The 17,500-nt window shown below is 35.2% G+C and overlaps 1 protein-coding gene across 4 annotated transcripts in view; it reads left to right on the top strand.

Moving 5' to 3' along the window:
- LOC107757600 (multiple PDZ domain protein-like) overlaps window positions 1-17,500 on the top strand; it is a 41,225-nt gene that overhangs the window by 4,404 nt on the left and 19,321 nt on the right. For 3 of the 4 annotated variants that reach the window (XM_016575117.1, XM_016575119.1, XM_016575118.1), the window contains exons 4-19: window positions 334-534; window positions 694-830; window positions 936-1,098; window positions 2,724-2,846; window positions 2,960-3,151; window positions 4,576-4,678; window positions 4,771-4,859; window positions 6,412-6,670; window positions 6,842-6,901; window positions 8,280-8,356; window positions 8,585-8,731; window positions 9,147-9,332; window positions 10,395-10,544; window positions 10,730-10,939; window positions 13,398-13,478; window positions 15,655-15,766. In XM_016575117.1, the coding sequence (XP_016430603.1) occupies window positions 334-534; window positions 694-830; window positions 936-1,098; window positions 2,724-2,846; window positions 2,960-3,151; window positions 4,576-4,678; window positions 4,771-4,859; window positions 6,412-6,670; window positions 6,842-6,901; window positions 8,280-8,356; window positions 8,585-8,731; window positions 9,147-9,332; window positions 10,395-10,544; window positions 10,730-10,939; window positions 13,398-13,478; window positions 15,655-15,766 (2,290 nt within the window). The remainder of the gene's footprint in view (window positions 1-333; window positions 535-693; window positions 831-935; window positions 1,099-2,723; window positions 2,847-2,959; window positions 3,152-4,575; window positions 4,679-4,770; window positions 4,860-6,411; window positions 6,671-6,841; window positions 6,902-8,279; window positions 8,357-8,584; window positions 8,732-9,146; window positions 9,333-10,394; window positions 10,545-10,729; window positions 10,940-13,397; window positions 13,479-15,654; window positions 15,767-17,500) is intronic. The other variant, XM_016575120.1, reaches the window with a different exon arrangement.

Here is a 17,500-nt window from a genome sequence, read left to right on the forward strand (position 1 = left end):
ATAGAAAGGCATTTGTGTCCAATAGAAGTCTTTTGTGACATTATATATGTCTTTTGTATAGCTGTTACTTTTGATCTATTTTACTGACCGCAACATTGTTTTTTAAATGTAAATGTTTATTGTTTAAACCTAAAAAAACTATTTATGATCATTTTTATCTGTTGTTCCCTGTTTTGTGTTGTGTTTATACTCTATTATCACTGTTGATAGTGACATGGGATTACCGTAAATAAAGGGCTAAAACTAAATCTTGTCTTTAACATCCCAGTGAGGCCTTACAAACGGCTAGTGCAACCCAGCTACCTACATTACTCTAGCTGTGTGTTTGTACAGGTTTTTCCCAGAATGCCTCCTTCTCAGTCATTGAGTGATGATGCAGATGTTGTGAGCACATCCCACCCCTCATGCACTCTGAGGTACAGAGACTCCTACCTCTCAGCCCAGCAGCGCAATGACCGATGTCGATCCTCCAATCATGCGACTTTTGGCCCTTGCATCACAGAGGACATTTCACTGCTGCAGTCCATGGCCCAGGTACCACCATACCAAGACCTTTAAACAAACTGAGATACATGTCCTGTAACATACTGATCATGCAAGCTTTCAGAAATACTGTCATTTCAGAACTACATGTCCTAAAACCAACAGTTTGAATCCATTCTTTCTTATCTCATGTATTTACTGCTCTTTCAGGGTCGGTCTGTGCTTAGTTTTGACCTGGAGAAGGGTGAAAGTGCTTTAGGCATCAGCATTGTTGGAATGGAGAATGAAGGCTGTGGAGGTCTTGGTATCTTCATACAGAAGATCCAGCCGGACTCTGTAGCACACAGGTATAAACTGACAAGGATTTAAGTATGATGTAGCAAAACTTAATTGATTAAAGCGTGTTATTCTGGACAAGTGCATAAATTGATTTGAAACCATTCTTTACTTAGTGATGGACGTCTGCATGAGGGTGATCAGATTCTAGCAGTGAATGGCAAGCTGTTTGAATCTTCTGTAACACAGGAACAAGCTGTCCAGGTTCTTCTGGAAGCTGCTTCTGTGGTAACCTTAATTATAGCCAGGGAACCAGCCCCATCATTTAGCCCCCCACAGGTGAGCCACACTCTTCCCAAAAATCTCTGGCCTTTATCATGAATTCAGTGTAAGTCTCCTTAAAAAACTTTATTTTTATATTCATTAGCCTACATCTCTTAAAGTTCCCAAAATATACTTGTAAAAATGTGTAAAATGGACTTTGTAATGTGCCCCTGAAGTGTCTCCGAGCTCATATTTTGCCTCATATCTTATACTGTAATAATGTCTTATGCGGTATAGCTGCCCCACTTTACCATGCAGCTTAAATCTGATATTGATCCACAGACATTTGATTACATTACCACAAGTGCAGTACATCTAACATTTTAAATGTTATACATTAGCTTTTTATGCTCTTTCCAAAAATCTCTGGCCTTTATCTTGAATTCAGTGTAAGTCTCCTTAAAAAAACTTTATTTTTATATTCATTAGCCTACATCTCTTAAAGTTCCCAAAATATACTTGTAAAAATGTGTAAAATGGACTTTGTAATGTGCCCCTGAAGTGTCTCCGAGCTCATATTTTGCCTCATATCTTATACTGTAATGTCTTATGCGGTATAGCTGCCCCACTTTACCATGCAGCTTAAATCTGATATTGATCCACAGACATTTGATTACATTACCACAAGTGCAGTACATCTAACATTTTAAATGTTATACATTAGCTTTTTATGTGAGGTTTTAGGTTTGGTGGTTGTTGTGAAAGCAGAGTGAAAGAAAGCAGAGGATTTCCTGGTAATGGTGGCGATAAAATTGAGCCTTCTCCTATTAGCAAGACTATTATAATACACCACTGTTCAGAAGAATGGGGTTGGTCAGACGAAGTCTCTCATGCTCACCAAGGCTGCATTTATTTGATCAATAATATGGTAAAAACGGTAATATTATGAAATATATTTACAGCCATTACTCCTGCCTTCAGTGTTCAGTGTCTTTACTGTCACTTTTGATCAATTTAATGCATTCTTAATACTAAATAAAAGTATGAATTTCTTTGGAAAAACGTACTTACCCTAAAACATTTGAATAGTAGTGTATAAATGGGGTTCAAAGATCTAGGAAAATAATTTTTTGGTGGAGAAAAAATTCAATTTTTTTGGTGTTTACCTTTACTGATCCTTGTGCACTTTAGTTTTAGCCTTTTTTTAAATCTCAAATCACTGGTTATTACACTTTAATCACATTGTGTATAAACAAAATTCAGGAAACATGATCTTTTTTTCTTTTTTTAAATAATAAACATTTAAATTTAAAAAACAAGTGATGTAAAAATCCAATACAAATTTGGGGATTAGTAAAATTGATCGTAAAAGAAATTGAAAAGTAACAAGACATTTATAATGTTACAAAACATTTCTATTTCAAATAAATTTGAACTTTCTTTTCAATATATATATATATATTCCCAGATGCTTTAACACATCCAGCATTTTACAGTATTTGTTTGCCACAACATTGTTATGGTATTTTGTACAATTTTTGCTGTTTCATGAAAAGATTTGTTTCATTTTTTGACTATTTTTGACATTTTAAAAATAAACGTACCCTGAGAAATATTCACTGTAGTAAGTGTGACAACTAGCCCCAGTCTCTCTTGCATTGTAATTAGGCTTATTCCACTCGTTGAATTTGATTCCACAGCCTCGACAAATTCATCATATTGAGCTGCAGAATGACGGATCGGGTCTGGGCTTCGGCATCGTTGGAGGGAGGAGTACTGGCACCATGGTAAAAACCATCCTACCTGATGGTGTAGCTGGAAGGGTATGAGAGAATCATCATGGGTTCACTGTCATTTCAATTATTATTATGTTTTTGAATTATACAAACTGATTCAAATTAAGAAGAGTGGCAAATGCCTTGACGTGTGCACACAGGACGGGAGATTGCGTAGTGGCGATCTTCTCCTCAGAATCGGCGGTGTGGACGTGACCACCATGGGCAGTGAGGAAGTGGCACGTGAGCTCCGTCTTGCTGGTTCCCGTGTGAGACTTATCATAGCCAGGGAAACCACTGATGGTGACCTCTCACCTTCCGTCGCCCAGCAACAGGACACTCAGAAGAAACAGGTGCAAAATGCTTCTGATCCTAAATGTGTGTGTGTGTGTGTTTGTGTTTGTGTGTGTGTGTGTGTTCATATTAGGGGTGTGCGATATTGACAAAAAAATGATATCTTGATATTTTTGGGGATTTTTTTCGATAATGATAATTAAACAATATTTTTCTGAGTGTGTTTTTGTGCTGGTACTTTGGCTGGTTTAGGCAGTAGCCCCTCACTGCAGAACACAAGATCCAGGGGGTGGTGATTGGTAGGTTTAGGGGTGGAGATGGGTGGGTTTAGGGATCAGGGGGTGGAGACGGGTAGGTTTAGGTATATGTAAGGTGGGAGGAGTTGGATCTGGATCCAACCACGCCCCCTGGAACTTGTGTTCTGCAGTGAGTACCATCTCGGTTTAGGCCTGTCATGAAAAAATAAATATGACACTAAAACCGCCAGTAGGTGGCAGCAAGTCCCTGTCTTAATGAGTGATTCATTGAATCATTCATTCAAACGATTTGTTCAAAACATCTGATTCATTTAGAAATAAAGCAAGTGACTGTCTTTATGAATGGATCATTGAATCATTGACTCAAATGATTCATTCAAAAACAGATTAATTCAGGAACAAAGCACCGCAGTGTTGCTCAGAGACACACACATGTTCTGATGTGACTTTGATTGAAGACAATTTTGTGTAGTTTGTCGAGCTGTTGTGTAATTGCAATACAACATTTGCGATCGTGCTCACGTGCTGATATTTGGGAAAACGGCACTCTTGCTTGTGTGATATTACTCAACTATATTATATATATATATATATATATATATATATTAAAAAACATTTTGATTTTTTTCTTCCATAACTTGAATTATAGGGTCATTCTAACTGCATTCTAAAAATGCTTCATCATGCAGTGAATGCTTGTGGACTGTCAAGACATGTTTTTGTTTGTTTTTTTGCATATACTCATACATACTCGATAATGGCAGCTCACACGTCGTTAAAACAACAATTACGATATTATGGCAGACGATAAATATAAAAATATAATAGCCTAAATTATCTTTTTAATTATCATACAGGTTTGGAATGAACTGAAGGTGAAACATGACTAAATGTACATTTAAAACAAATTGAATTAAAACTATTCCTTAAACACACTCAGTTATTGTGATAAAATTACAACAAACATTGATCGACATTGACATTAACACACAAGGAGTTTGTGGTTAAGTGAGAGAGTCAATGTAATGCAAAGAGATATAGTGTTTGTTGTCAAATTTTACATTTATTCACACTTTCTAAGTTCTTTATCTTGATTACGTATTATAATCATAAATTTTTACTTTTTTGTATCTTAAAAGACATAATACAGCGTATTATGTCTTTTAAGATACAAAAAAGTTAAAATTTGGTGAGCCAATAATAAACAAAGCATTATCCCTCTGCAGGGATTAGTAGAGAAAAGGGAAACAGAGTTCAGTGTCAGATTCAGAAACAACAAGAACGGTTTAGGCATCAACATCTCCAAATCTCTGGATAACCTGGACAAAGGTATGATTTCTTACTGTTTTCTTTCAGATTATTTTCCCATTCAGTCTAAGAATGTTAAACGTGAAACATTAAATGAATATTGGGTGTTTTAGAGTCCAGCGGGTTTGAAATAAAGAGCATACTGAAAGGAAATGCAGTGAATCAGGATGGACAAATTCACACCGGAGATCACATTATTGCTGTGAGTCCAAATCACAGACCTTTATTTTGTTACATCTTTCGAGAATTACATTTGTTTACCTTCCTTGTGTGTGCATGTAAAGTTAAACAGTAGTTCTAATGCTTTTAAGCAATTTATTGCTTCTTTATTCATTTTCAGTGGTTTCAGATTAAAATGATGTTATAGCAATTATTAATCCTGTTGTTGCTTCTGTTGTGTTTGTGTGTGTGCGTGGGAAGCACGTTTACATTGTAGCGTTTGTTTTAGTAGTGCTATGTATGATTAACTACATTGTTGCTTGTTTTGTGTTTGCATTTGTGTAAATGTGTCGTCAGTCCAACCCTCGTGTTCTGTTTGGGTTTCAGAGACCCCAGGCTTGAAAAAGCTCTTAACATTGAAGTATCAGGTTAATACTTCATGACTTTTCTAATGAGAGCTTATTTTAAAGAGATTTTCAGCTTGCTTCATAACACACTTCAAACGATGGAAAGTTTTGCATTCATTGTGTTTGGAGTTTTAGAGACCTCAGATATGAAACATTAAATAATATAATGACTTTTCACATGATGAGATTCTGTTGTACACACTGAGGAAATACACTTCTGTCAGATTTTTAGTGTCATTTATTTTATTGTATTTTTTGCCAGGGTCAAAATGACCACAAACAATACAGTGTATACTAGGAACATTTCTGAAAAATGCATGCTTGCTTTGTGGTAAAACAGCGGGATAACGTGTCTGGGGATGGGCAAATCGTATTTTCAGTATTGATGTTGTAGCAAGAGTTATTTAGCATGAAAATCAATGCGCAACATAAGCTTTGAAGTGAAAAAATGAACTGTGTTACCATACGGTTGTTAAGCTTTGGAACTATTTATCTTAACACACAGAAATCCTGAAAGACACAAGCACAGACATCATCTGGTGCTATTTCACACTAAATAAAGATGAAGCTAAATGTGACACTATAATAGTTATAATGTTATATTATAATGAGTTTTTAGTGAAAAATCAGTTATGATCATGTTCTATAATTGTTATTAATGATATACTAACACAGAAGCCTGATCATTAGCCGTTTAGACCCATTAAATGATCAAATCCTCGTTTTATCCTTAAAAAATCGCAAATATTTTCCATTTAATGTACTGTGTCTGCATTATTGGCTCCTATAGAACGTGATATTGGATTGAACAGAAAATAAGTGGTATTGCTCATCTTTAAAGATACAGTAATATCTGACTTCTGGGTTTTGATTGGGTCAGAGGTACTTATTAAAAGATAGGAAATTATGAGCTTAAAGCTGAAGAACATGAGGGTTGAGCCAGCAATAACCTTGACTACAATAACTGGGAATAATATTTTTGAGTGACAAATTACAGGTTTCACACTTCTTTGGTTTGAATAATACATGAGAACTTAACCTTCACATTCTAGGACTCTTTTCATTGAAGTTGTTTGGAAAAAATAAATAAAAGACAAATATCTGAACATGAATCATATTATTATAAGTTTTATTAATATAGACCTATTATTTAATTGTTAAATAACTATTTGGGGGGGGTGTTTTTAGGTGGATGGTCAGAAACAGAAAGCGGAGAAGATTCTGCACACGACTGGCCAACAAGTGGAGATCTCTCTTCAGAGAAAGGGCTCACCATCTGGAACACAGGCAACCCCCACAACGTCCACAATCTCTCAGAGACCCTCAACCCTTCTGGGGCTCCTTCCCCCTCCGCTGCCTCCGTGTCTGCCAGAGCCAAAGCCAGTCCTGCCCCCGGGGAAAGTTTTCTACACTGAACGCCGGGACCTCAACTTCAACAGAGAGTGCAGTTAGTGAAACTCTTGTCACTTTGGTTTATTTACACTCATTCACACTGTGTTTGATTCATGAGCTCTGTTTCACTTTGGCCTGTTCTCTGTGTGAAGTCTTAGTAACTCTTTGACCCTACTTTGATTCTAATAACTGCTTCTGTTTCTGTTTGTTCTTTCTGTGACCTCAGTTGAGTCAACGCGAAGCTGTTATTTAGAGTCCAACATGGAGAACAGAAACCAGTCTTCATGTAAGAACAGAAAACATTGTGTTCTAGCACATTTACAGTTCAATGTCTATAGACTAATTGATTATCACAGTCACTCATTTTGACTAGTTCCTCAGGTTTGTTAGTGTACGAGTAAAACATCTACTATAATATACTGATATAATTGTGATTTAAGCATTGCTTGAAGATAATTTTAATTTATCAGAAATGAATCATTACAACACTTGCTCAGCAATGGATGCTCTGCAGTGAATGGGTGCCGTCAGAATAAGAGTCCAAACAGCTGATAAAAACATCACAATAATCCACAAGTAATCCACACCACTCCAGTCAACCAGTTAACATCTTGTGAAGTGAAAATATGCAGGTTTGTAATAAACAAATCCATCATTAAGATGTTTTTTAACTTCAAACTGTTGTTTCCAGCTAATATATGAGTCCTCTATCCATAATATTGCTTTCTCCTGTGAAAAAGTTGTCTGGTCTGAATCAGGAGAGAAATATGCACAGAACAAGCACCGTTTACAGGCAAAAACAGTTCTAAACAAATATGTAGGTGGATTTTAATGTGAAGGACAACAGGAGATGGACTTTTTCACTGGAGCAAGCGTTATTATGGACTAATATTTTGGCCAAAACCGATGGTTTAAAGTTACAAACATGCAATTTTTGACTTCACAAGACATTAACTGGTTGACTGGAGTGGTGTGGATTACTTGTGGATAATTGTGATGTTTTTATCAGCTGTTTGGACTCTCATTCTGACGGCACCCATTCACTGCAGAGGATCCATTGGTGAGCAAGTGATGCAATGCTAAATCTGTTCCGATGGAGAAACGAACACATCTACATTTTGGATGGTCTGAGGGTGAGCAAATTTTCATTTTTGGGTGAACTATTCCTTTAACTTGTGTTTAATGTAGTCTTTTACCTTGAATAGTTTTTGTACATTTCGACAGCTGTCAAATCAGCATCAGCAACAGATAAATGCTTTAATGCCAAAATACTGTATTCATTTGACATCAAAATATGACAAGCATTTTATTTTTTTTAAAGTTTATCCTTTTAAAAGTTAATAATCCTATTTATTTTCCCATCCTAACTGTACTCCATTACATTGTTAGCATTTTATTATTTACATTTGCAGTTTCTTTCCCGAATGTCCAGTCAATGGTAATCAACATCGTGTCTCAAATACTGTCCATTGAGCTGTAAATAACCCAGAATATTCCTTTAAGGTTTCTTTAGTTTGCTTGATGATTTGTAACATACAGTAGATATTTAAATCCTGACTCTATCACTGTGTAACTATGAAAACATGCATTGTCTTTTGTAGTCGATTCTCCTCAGTCATGTTGTCATTTATTTATGAGCTGTGTGACGTGAAATTTTGTTTTAGTTTGCAAACTGTCTGATGAAGAGGAAATATTGAAGGAGAAGTGGCAAAGCAAACTGGGTCCTCAATATGAAGTCATGGTGCGTCTCATCTGCATTCTCTCCTGTTTAGCTAGCAGTTATTTTCCATGGCAGAGATTTGTGAGTGTGTGTGTGTGTCAGCATATGTTTACATTCAGTATGTGTCTCTTTATATGCCTGTTTTTGATGTATGCGCATGTCTACTGTATATTTGTATATCAATATATTTATATGCAAATGCATTTATATTTACTATGTGTGTGTGTGTGTGTGTGTGTGTGTGTACAGGTGGACTTGGTACAGAAATTGACTGAGAGCAGTGGTCTTGGTGTGAGTTTGGAGGCTAAGGAAGGTCATCACTATATCTGCTCTATACTGCCAGAAGGTCCGATCGGTCAGACGGGAATCGTTCATCCTGGAGACGAACTGCTAGAGGTTCACTTCATATTATAATTAAAAAGGGCTGTCCACATACTCATGTAGATTATCTCGCATATCCTTACAAACACAAACATTAGAATTTATTTACCTAAAAAAGCTAATGGAAATTATATTTGGTTATACTTCAAAGTCAAACAAGCATTACACACAGATAATACTGTTGTTGTTTATAGATTACGACGTTTTAATCCCTTATCATAAACCCTGCTAACAAATGCATGCATAATAACCGAACGCGCTCATCTTTCTTTCTGCATTCTGTTTTTTATGCATAGCACTTCATTCAGTGCTGACTGCACATGAATATCAATCACGACAGCTACTTAAAAATAGCCCTTCCTGTCAGTAGAAAAGCCCAGAGGATCGTTTCAGCAGAGCAAGCGAGTTGATGTGTTTTTTCTGTTTGTAGGTGAACGGCTTCTCTCTGATTGGTGAGACACACAAGGAAGTTGTGAGCTTGCTGAAGGAACTTGCCGTGAATGTTTGTGTGGTTTGCAGTCGTCTCGTCCCACCCACAGCCAGTGATGAAGATGATGATGATGGTGACGATGTACAACTCACCCTCAAGGAGCTACTAGCAGAATTTAATGAAAAGGTTTCCCGTGTGTGTCTGTGCATCATTACAAATAAAACGAAAGTTTAAATGTTTGTACAAAGCACTACCCTCATTATTAGAAGTGTATTCAGTGTGCACTTGGAGTGTACTTAAGGGGAATATTCTTTCATTATAATGTTTCTTAACACACTTAAGTACACTTTTAAAAAGTGCACTTTGTTATAATGTCAAATTGATAGTTTAAAGTGCAATTTAAGTCATTATGTTTTAATAATCTTTTGTCATGCGTTAAAGAAGTACACTTATTGACTAACATACTAAAGCACATGTAACATACTTGATTACAATCTTATATGTTATTATATTTTACATGCACTAAATTGGACTTTCATTGTTACAAATGTGTAATTACAAATATATTTAAATAAATTACATACAAGCTTCAATAGAAATGACATTAAAGTATATTTACCTTAAATGCGTTCTAGTGCATTCGGCAGTACACTTTAATCATATTTCAGACTATGAAATTACATTTAAAGATGTACGTAAGTCCTACTTAAAAGTAGCAATAAGCACTCTAAAGTTCAGCTAACTGCATTTAATATAAATGCAAATTAGAATCATTTTTTATTTACAATCAATTGCAATTATCATGCAATTATGGATCCGAAAACTACATTTAGTTATAAAATTATATTCTTCTCAAGTATATTATTTAGGTAGTAAGTACTCTTTTTAAAACTATGCTAAAGTGGACTTCTTTTTAACAAAGATATTTACCCACCCACATGTCGTTTCAAACTCATATTACTCTTTTTCTTCTGTGTAACACAAAAGGACAAAAATTATAAAAATTTACTTTTGCTAATCTTTTATGAGTCAAGCTCCAAAAATGACCCCCAAAAAAACATTGCTGAAGTAGCATAAAATGGTACTGACTGCAGAATGCCGAATCAGAATAAAGAATTCACATGTAATAAATTGAAGTATACGAAATGAATTAATGCTAATACTTTTGTCCTTTTTCAAATGAGTAAACATGATTCCACTCATTTTTTTCTGCAAAATAATACTTGACTTGTCCACTTTTTCTCACAGGCCGAGCAAAACTCGTCTGCACGCAGAGAGGATGAATGGAGGACAGAGGCTCCTATGCTTTCCCATCAGGCCATGTGGGAGAACGAGATTCAAGTTTATGAGCTGCAGAAAGGCGATTCTGGTCTGGGATTCAGTATACTAGACTACCAGGTGTGTGTGTGTGTGTGTGCCGGTACTAAAACAACAAGAGAGCAGCAGAGTATGAGCTCCACATGACTTGGTTTGGGGAGTCCCAGTTGGTTTGAAATCCTTCTATAACATGGCAGCAGAGTCTCCTAATTTAAGACTACTCTTCTCTTTCTCTCTTGCGCTGTCACTTGCTGAAACTCTCTCAGGACCCCATGAACCCAGGGCATACTGTGATAGTGATCCGCTCTCTTGTAGCAGGCGGTTTGGCAGAAAGAGATGGCCGCTTGTTGCCAGGCGACCGGCTGATGTTCGTGAACGGGACTGACTTGAGCCACGCGAGTCTGGATCAGGCCGTTCGCGTCCTGAAGAGCACTGCTTTGGGCATCGTACGCATCGGAGTCACCAAACCCTTAACGGTAAGTTTCTCTATTCGCTTCACAATCAGCTCCATTCACAAGACAGACAGCAACAACTGTAACCTTGAGCAGTGTAGGAGAAATCTAGAATCTGAGATATTATATAGGTTCTGAGTCATCCAAGTCATCGTGGAATATCAAGGAAGTTTTGTTTAAGAGAATTCAATGTGCACCACTTTGACGTGTATAATCTGCAGAATGATAAGCATGAATATCAATTATCTGTGACTAATTGCTGCTTTGACTGCTTAAGTATATTAAACTACAGTTTCTTCAACTGCAGGCACTTTAATGTCAAAGGGGTTTCATTATTCTCGGAAACATTTGACCATATCCATATCATGTATTTTTGCTATTTTTCAAAAGCCTTTCACCCAGACAAATTACATGCAAATCCATCAATACAAAGAAATATATTACTGTTGTTGTTGTTTTTAATACACTGATAGAACGTGTATAATCTGCAGAATGATAAGCATGAATATCAATTATCTGTGACTAATTGCTGCTCCGACTGCTTAAGTATATTAAACTACAGTTTCTTCAACTGCAGGCACTTTAATGTCAAAGGGGTTTCATTATTCTCGGAAACATTTGACCATATCCATATCATGTATTTTTGCTATTTTTCAAAAGCCTTTCACCCAGACAAATTACATGCAAATCCATCAATACAAAGAAATATATTACTGTTGTTGTTGTTTTTAATACACTGATAGAAATGATTGTGTGGTGAAGTACATACTACAGAAAAACAAATGTAATTTCTACATTAATTTAGTTCAGAATTCTATATTAATACTCTAATTAATACTGTTTACGAGGATTCTTTAAATATTAAAGTTATAAAATTAAGTAAAACCTACTCATCTTTCTGATACTGGTGTTCCCATCATGCACTGGGGCATGAATAATTACTTCTTGTATTTTTCACTGTTTTCAAGTTGTATTTACACTGTGTTATGGTTGCTTTTGTTGTTTGGTTTAGTAACTTGTGACACCTTCTACTCAAAATGACCCATTCATACTCATTGTGTATTGACGTCTTTGTGTTTGGTTAGGTACCTCATTAACTACTTAAATGTTTAGAAGTGAACTTTAATGCTTTAATAGCATGGCTTCATTCAGTGTTACATTGTTTGAGTAAAATTTACAAACAAAGACTGAGTCAAATGTACTGTATTGCAGAGTAAACTAAGTAGAAAGTACTCAATAAACTCTAACTAAGTTAAACGTACTTATCCTTATTGTTCATTTTACATAACTTAGTTAAGTAGTTTTACTTAATTCCATACTTAAATTACTTTATACTTTAAAAATATGAATGCAAACACTTGCAGTGTATGATTATAGATTTGAGACATTATTGGTTTTTTAAAACACTGATCACAAAAAAGTGGAATACAATATTAAATAAGTATTTAATATGTATTGTGTGATTTTTGTGATTTTCTTTTTACAAACAATATATCTGTAACTCATTTGTGAGGCATGTCCATCACAGCCTACAATTTTACCATAACAGGTTTATAATAATAATGCTAGTTTTATAACAACCATAATAATATATACTATAATAGTTAGAAAGTTAGTTTACTTTTAGTATATTTTTATTGTATACTTATATAATATATACTTATATATATATATTGTATAAGTAAATGTATTTGTATGTGAAGAAAAACAAGTTAAATATTCTAACTTGAGATCAAAAAATTTCTTTGTTATTTTTCCACTCAAGCTGTGATTACTGCAAAAATATGAAATTGTATTTATTTGTGTGTGTTTAGAATACATACAGTTAAAATGAAATTCCCCTTCGCAAGACAAACGATTCAGCCATTTTATTCTAAAAATATTTAAGAAATCATTTCCATCATCACCTCCACCATAGAATGAATGGTGATTTGAGATTTGGCAGAAATTACTTTTGTTCATTGTTCAAGAAAATTAAAGCAAGCATGACAGAATTTTCCTTCAATGCATGTGTATGCACTGGTGGGCATTGATAGCAGACAATTAAAATTGTGTTTGTTTTATTGTTTAATTTCCCAGATTCAACATGCTCATAGCACACTATTATGTATTGTTTAGACTGAGATGTCATTGCATTGCCTGTGTCATCTTGTACATTCCAAGTCAGTTCAGTGTTTTTGGCCTGAGCTCTGTTATTATTAGTGTAGATCTGCTTCAGTCTGATGGTGGTCTTTGTTGTGAACTCAGTAACTGTGGCTCATGAGTCTCTGGTTACTGGAATCTTTTAATAATTAATGTCTCTTGAATTCTAACACCAGCCTCCTAAAACAAGTAGTGCGTTTGTTTTTATGCGTCCCACGGCTCTGAAATCCGCTTTAGCTAGTCCTGGGAACTTCTTTGTGAAGTTAAGAGTCCATCGAGTGAGAGAGGAGTAGGACAAGGGTTTCGAGTAAGAGATTTAATACAGCTTTGTCATTGACAGGAGAATGAGACTCAGGACGCAGGAGCTGATGTAACCGTCAGCGGCCACTCCGAACATTACAACCAGCACGGCACTTTGCAGGTAAGGCTTTACATTGCTTTAGCTGCTATAATACTAATGGGATCTGTTTAGTAACAGTAACATCTGAGCTACATGAACCGACTGCTTTTCAAGGACTCATAATGCATAAACTCTGTTGGTTGTTTACAGCACAGTCTAAAGTTTAGATTTCCTGTTTCAAAATGATAATCTTTGGTGGTGTCGTGCAGCAGCTGATTTTGCAAACAGTGGTTGTTTTTAACTAGTTGCACTCAAGCAGTTAGTAGGCCAAAGAGAAAGTGTTTTTTTTTTTTTCCACTGACCTAATTTAGTGTGGTCATTCTAGCTGTCGGGGTTTAACTGGGAAGGATATTTGTTGACAGGATTTGTGTGACATCATCTCTTATTCACATGAGGGTTTTGGTTTACTCCAGTGTGTACAGCACTCGTCCGCTTGATTGGCTTGTTGAGAACACATTTGTTTTGTTATTGACTGTTTTTAACTTTTTAATGGTGAACAAATTGTTTGTAGTATATCATTCATTTTGCAGTATTTTTTATTACAAAATCCGTTTTTTCCCTTAAAGGGGTCATATGATGCTGCTAAAAAGAACATTATGGCATGGCAGCGGTGGCAACAACAATACTACAGAGAGAATAAAAGTTACGCCTTCTTTCTTTGCGTGAACATTTGGGCGGCGTTATGCAAATCTTCCCACATCGTGACGTAGACATGTGGGGGCGTGTTAGAACGAGCCGTTTTAGGTAGGTGTGGCTGACTCTTAACTTTTATAAAGAATATCTCTTTGGATTTGAGACTTTAGTCTTTGCAACTTTACAGATCTTCTTTATGCACCAAGAGCTTGTAACACTCCAACGAGAAAGGAAAAATTTAAATCGCATCATATGACCCCTTATGGGATAATTAAGCTGCCTGTTTCTTGCATATTAGTGCAGGTCATTCGACTTGTGTGTCGCCACACGGAGATCTGCAGGGATAAAATGTAGGTAAACTAAAAAGTCATTATTTATAATAAACTATCAGTATTCTTGGAAATGCTTTACAGTAAGATTCAAAAGCTGACATGACAATGCTTTTATTATATTTATTAATTTGGGTTAACGTTAATTTCTAATTAATGTTTAACATTTCAAGTTATATAAATTAATTTTTAATGAACAAACATGAATTAAAAATGAACAATAGTATATTTATAGAACAGCATTAACCTATATTAATAAAGGCTGTAAAAACAGTTGTTAGTTGTTATTTCACGAATCCTACGATTTTTTTATTTTATTTATTTTATACCTTAATCCGCAAGTGCGCGTTAAAATCAAATCAAAAGTTACAGTAAAACTGTTTATAATGTTGCAAAATATTTCAATTTGAAATAAAAACCGTACTTTCTATTCATCAAAGAATCCTGAAAAAATACATCACTGTTTCCTCAAAAATATGAAGCAGCACAACTGTTTTTAACATGTTTCTTAAACATCAAATCAGCATATTAGAATGATTTCTGAAAAATCATGTGACACTGAAGACTGTAGTAATGATGCTGAAAACTCAGCTTTCTATTTAATAATTGATTACATCTATAAGCAATAATAGCTGTTTTTAATGTATTTGATTAAGTAAATGCAGCCCTACACTGTAAAAAAAATTCCGTAAAATTTACGGTAAAAAACAAAAGAGGCTTGTGTTTAAATGCTGAAAAACTTTTTTAAAATCTTGCCTGTGAACAGTAGTGTTTTTACTTACCAAATGCATTTTTACTCACATTTGGCCCTCAGCAAGAGGTCAGTTTGGACAATGGGTAAAATACATTGGATGAGGATCTGGAAGAAGTTAGTGAAGATTAAGATTGTCTTGACAACAAGGCCTGTATCTGACATCATCTGTTGACAACTTAAAAAAAAAAAAAAAGTGCAAGAAATTGCTCATCAGAGGATTGTTCTTGTTGCTGTGAATGTCATTCAGTCACACATTCGCTGGCACCGACTCGCCTGGGATGTTTCTCGAGAGCTGAATGCCTGTGTGCTAAATAAACACTCTCAGCACTGGAAATTAAGCATTGCTCCAGGACAGATGTTTAAAAGGGCTCTTAGCAGCTCCAAAGATCCTTTTTGCTTTCCATTTCCCGCATATGCGAAGAAAATAGGCCATTTCACTGAATAAAAATGCCTGATGATGCTTTCTCTGTTTGTGTTCTAGACAAATTCCCACTCTCAGAACAGCACGATGGAGGCTGATGCCAAACACGTCTCCATCCCCTCAAGTGGCTATGAGAGAAGCATAACTATAGTCAGGGGAAACTCCAGTCTGGGTATGTTAACCCTGTTCATTACACTCTTGCTGTCTGTCTTCTTATTCATCCTCAGTATGTTTCACGGAGAGCTGAACTCTGTGAGAGACCTGTAACATGCTGTGTGATTGTATGTGTGTATAGATGTTGTATGTGTTTGTTTGAGGTACAGCTCTGGGTGTGGATCTTTAACACACCTCACAAACCTTCCTAGATGAAACTACACATGCAATATATTACACAGGGATGTGACGTGTTGTATTAGTACATGATATGATGTGTTACTTTTTTTTCTTTTTTGCTAACTAGCATGTATTTCAGTTTGCATGTTTGTTTTTTTAAAGAGTTGTGATTTCTTAGAATTTCTTTTCTCTCTCTCTCTCTCTCTCTCTCTCTCTCTCTGAAAATGACTATCAAGTCAAGCTATTCTGTATCTGATGCATTGCAGGGATCAAAATAATTACTTTTTTCTGCTGGCCCCTTCGGTAGTTCTGATTTGAACTTGCCCTACCATTATTTTTAACTGTATTTCCAATATTTCAAGCATTAATTTCTTTTACTAAATAAATAGGATGCATTAAATTGATCAAAAGTGACAGGAAAGACATTTATAATGTTACAAAAGATTCCTATTTCGAATAAATGCTGTTCTTTTGAACTTTCTCTTCATCAAAGAATCCTGAAAAATCAAATGTATCACAGTTTCCACAAAAATATTGTGCAGCACAACTGTTTTCAACATTGATAATAATCAGAAATGTTTCTTGAGCAGCAAATCAGCATATTAGAATGATTTCTGAAGATCATGTGACACTGAAGACTGGAGTAATGATGCTGAAAATTCAGCTTTGATCATAAGAATAAATTTCATTTTACAGTATATTCACATAGAAAACAGTTATTTTAATTTGTAATAATATTTCACAATATTGCAGTTTTTTTACCCAAAATAAATGCATCTTTGTGCGCGTAAGAGACTTTTCACAAATATTAAAAAATCTTACTGACCCCAAACTTTTAATAGTAAAGTCTTATATTTGCATTAAACAAGTTAAATTATTAATTTATTAAATAATTAATCATTTTATTATTTATTACATTTTAAAGCAATAATAGCAGAAATTTTACAGACATACCATTACAACTCCATTGACAGCTATAAATTCATAAACACACTTGAAAATTATGGCATACTGTGATTTGTTTGAAATCGTCAACACATTCTAACTGGTGTGTCTTAAGACTTTCACAAATCACTCTCAATTTTAACAGCTACAGCGCTTTACACTTTTGATGTATTTCAGCAAAATTGGCAGGAATAATGTTGAATGCATCACAGAATACATGACCCAAAAGTTAAGTGACAGTCCCGTCGACTGCCCCGAAGCTCTCACACCGGCCTCAGGCCATCGTAATTGTTGAGCCCTGCAGTGTATTTATGCAGCTACACCATCGCATTGGCAAAGTCATAAAGCTCAGTTAATAATATAGAAGTCATGGTTCCCATTAAACCGTGATCTTTCTCTTTTTCTTTCCTTTTGATCAAGTATTTATTCCAATGAATATTCATCTAGTTTGACACAAAGCTTTGCATGAGTGTTATTTAATTAATCAGTTCCAGCATCCCATTTCACCTTGATTTTTTTTTAACATTACAGTCAGTTATTTACGTTGCATGATGGAATAGAGATTATAAATCGTGATGTGTTGTGTGTCTTTTGTTCTGGTGTTCTCTTGTGTCATCTCTGTCCTGTG

This window comes from Sinocyclocheilus rhinocerous, unplaced genomic scaffold (assembly GCF_001515625.1).
Source record: "Sinocyclocheilus rhinocerous isolate Xijiao unplaced genomic scaffold, SAMN03320098_v1.1 scaffold323, whole genome shotgun sequence".
Taxonomy (NCBI): Eukaryota; Metazoa; Chordata; class Actinopteri; order Cypriniformes; family Cyprinidae; genus Sinocyclocheilus; species Sinocyclocheilus rhinocerous.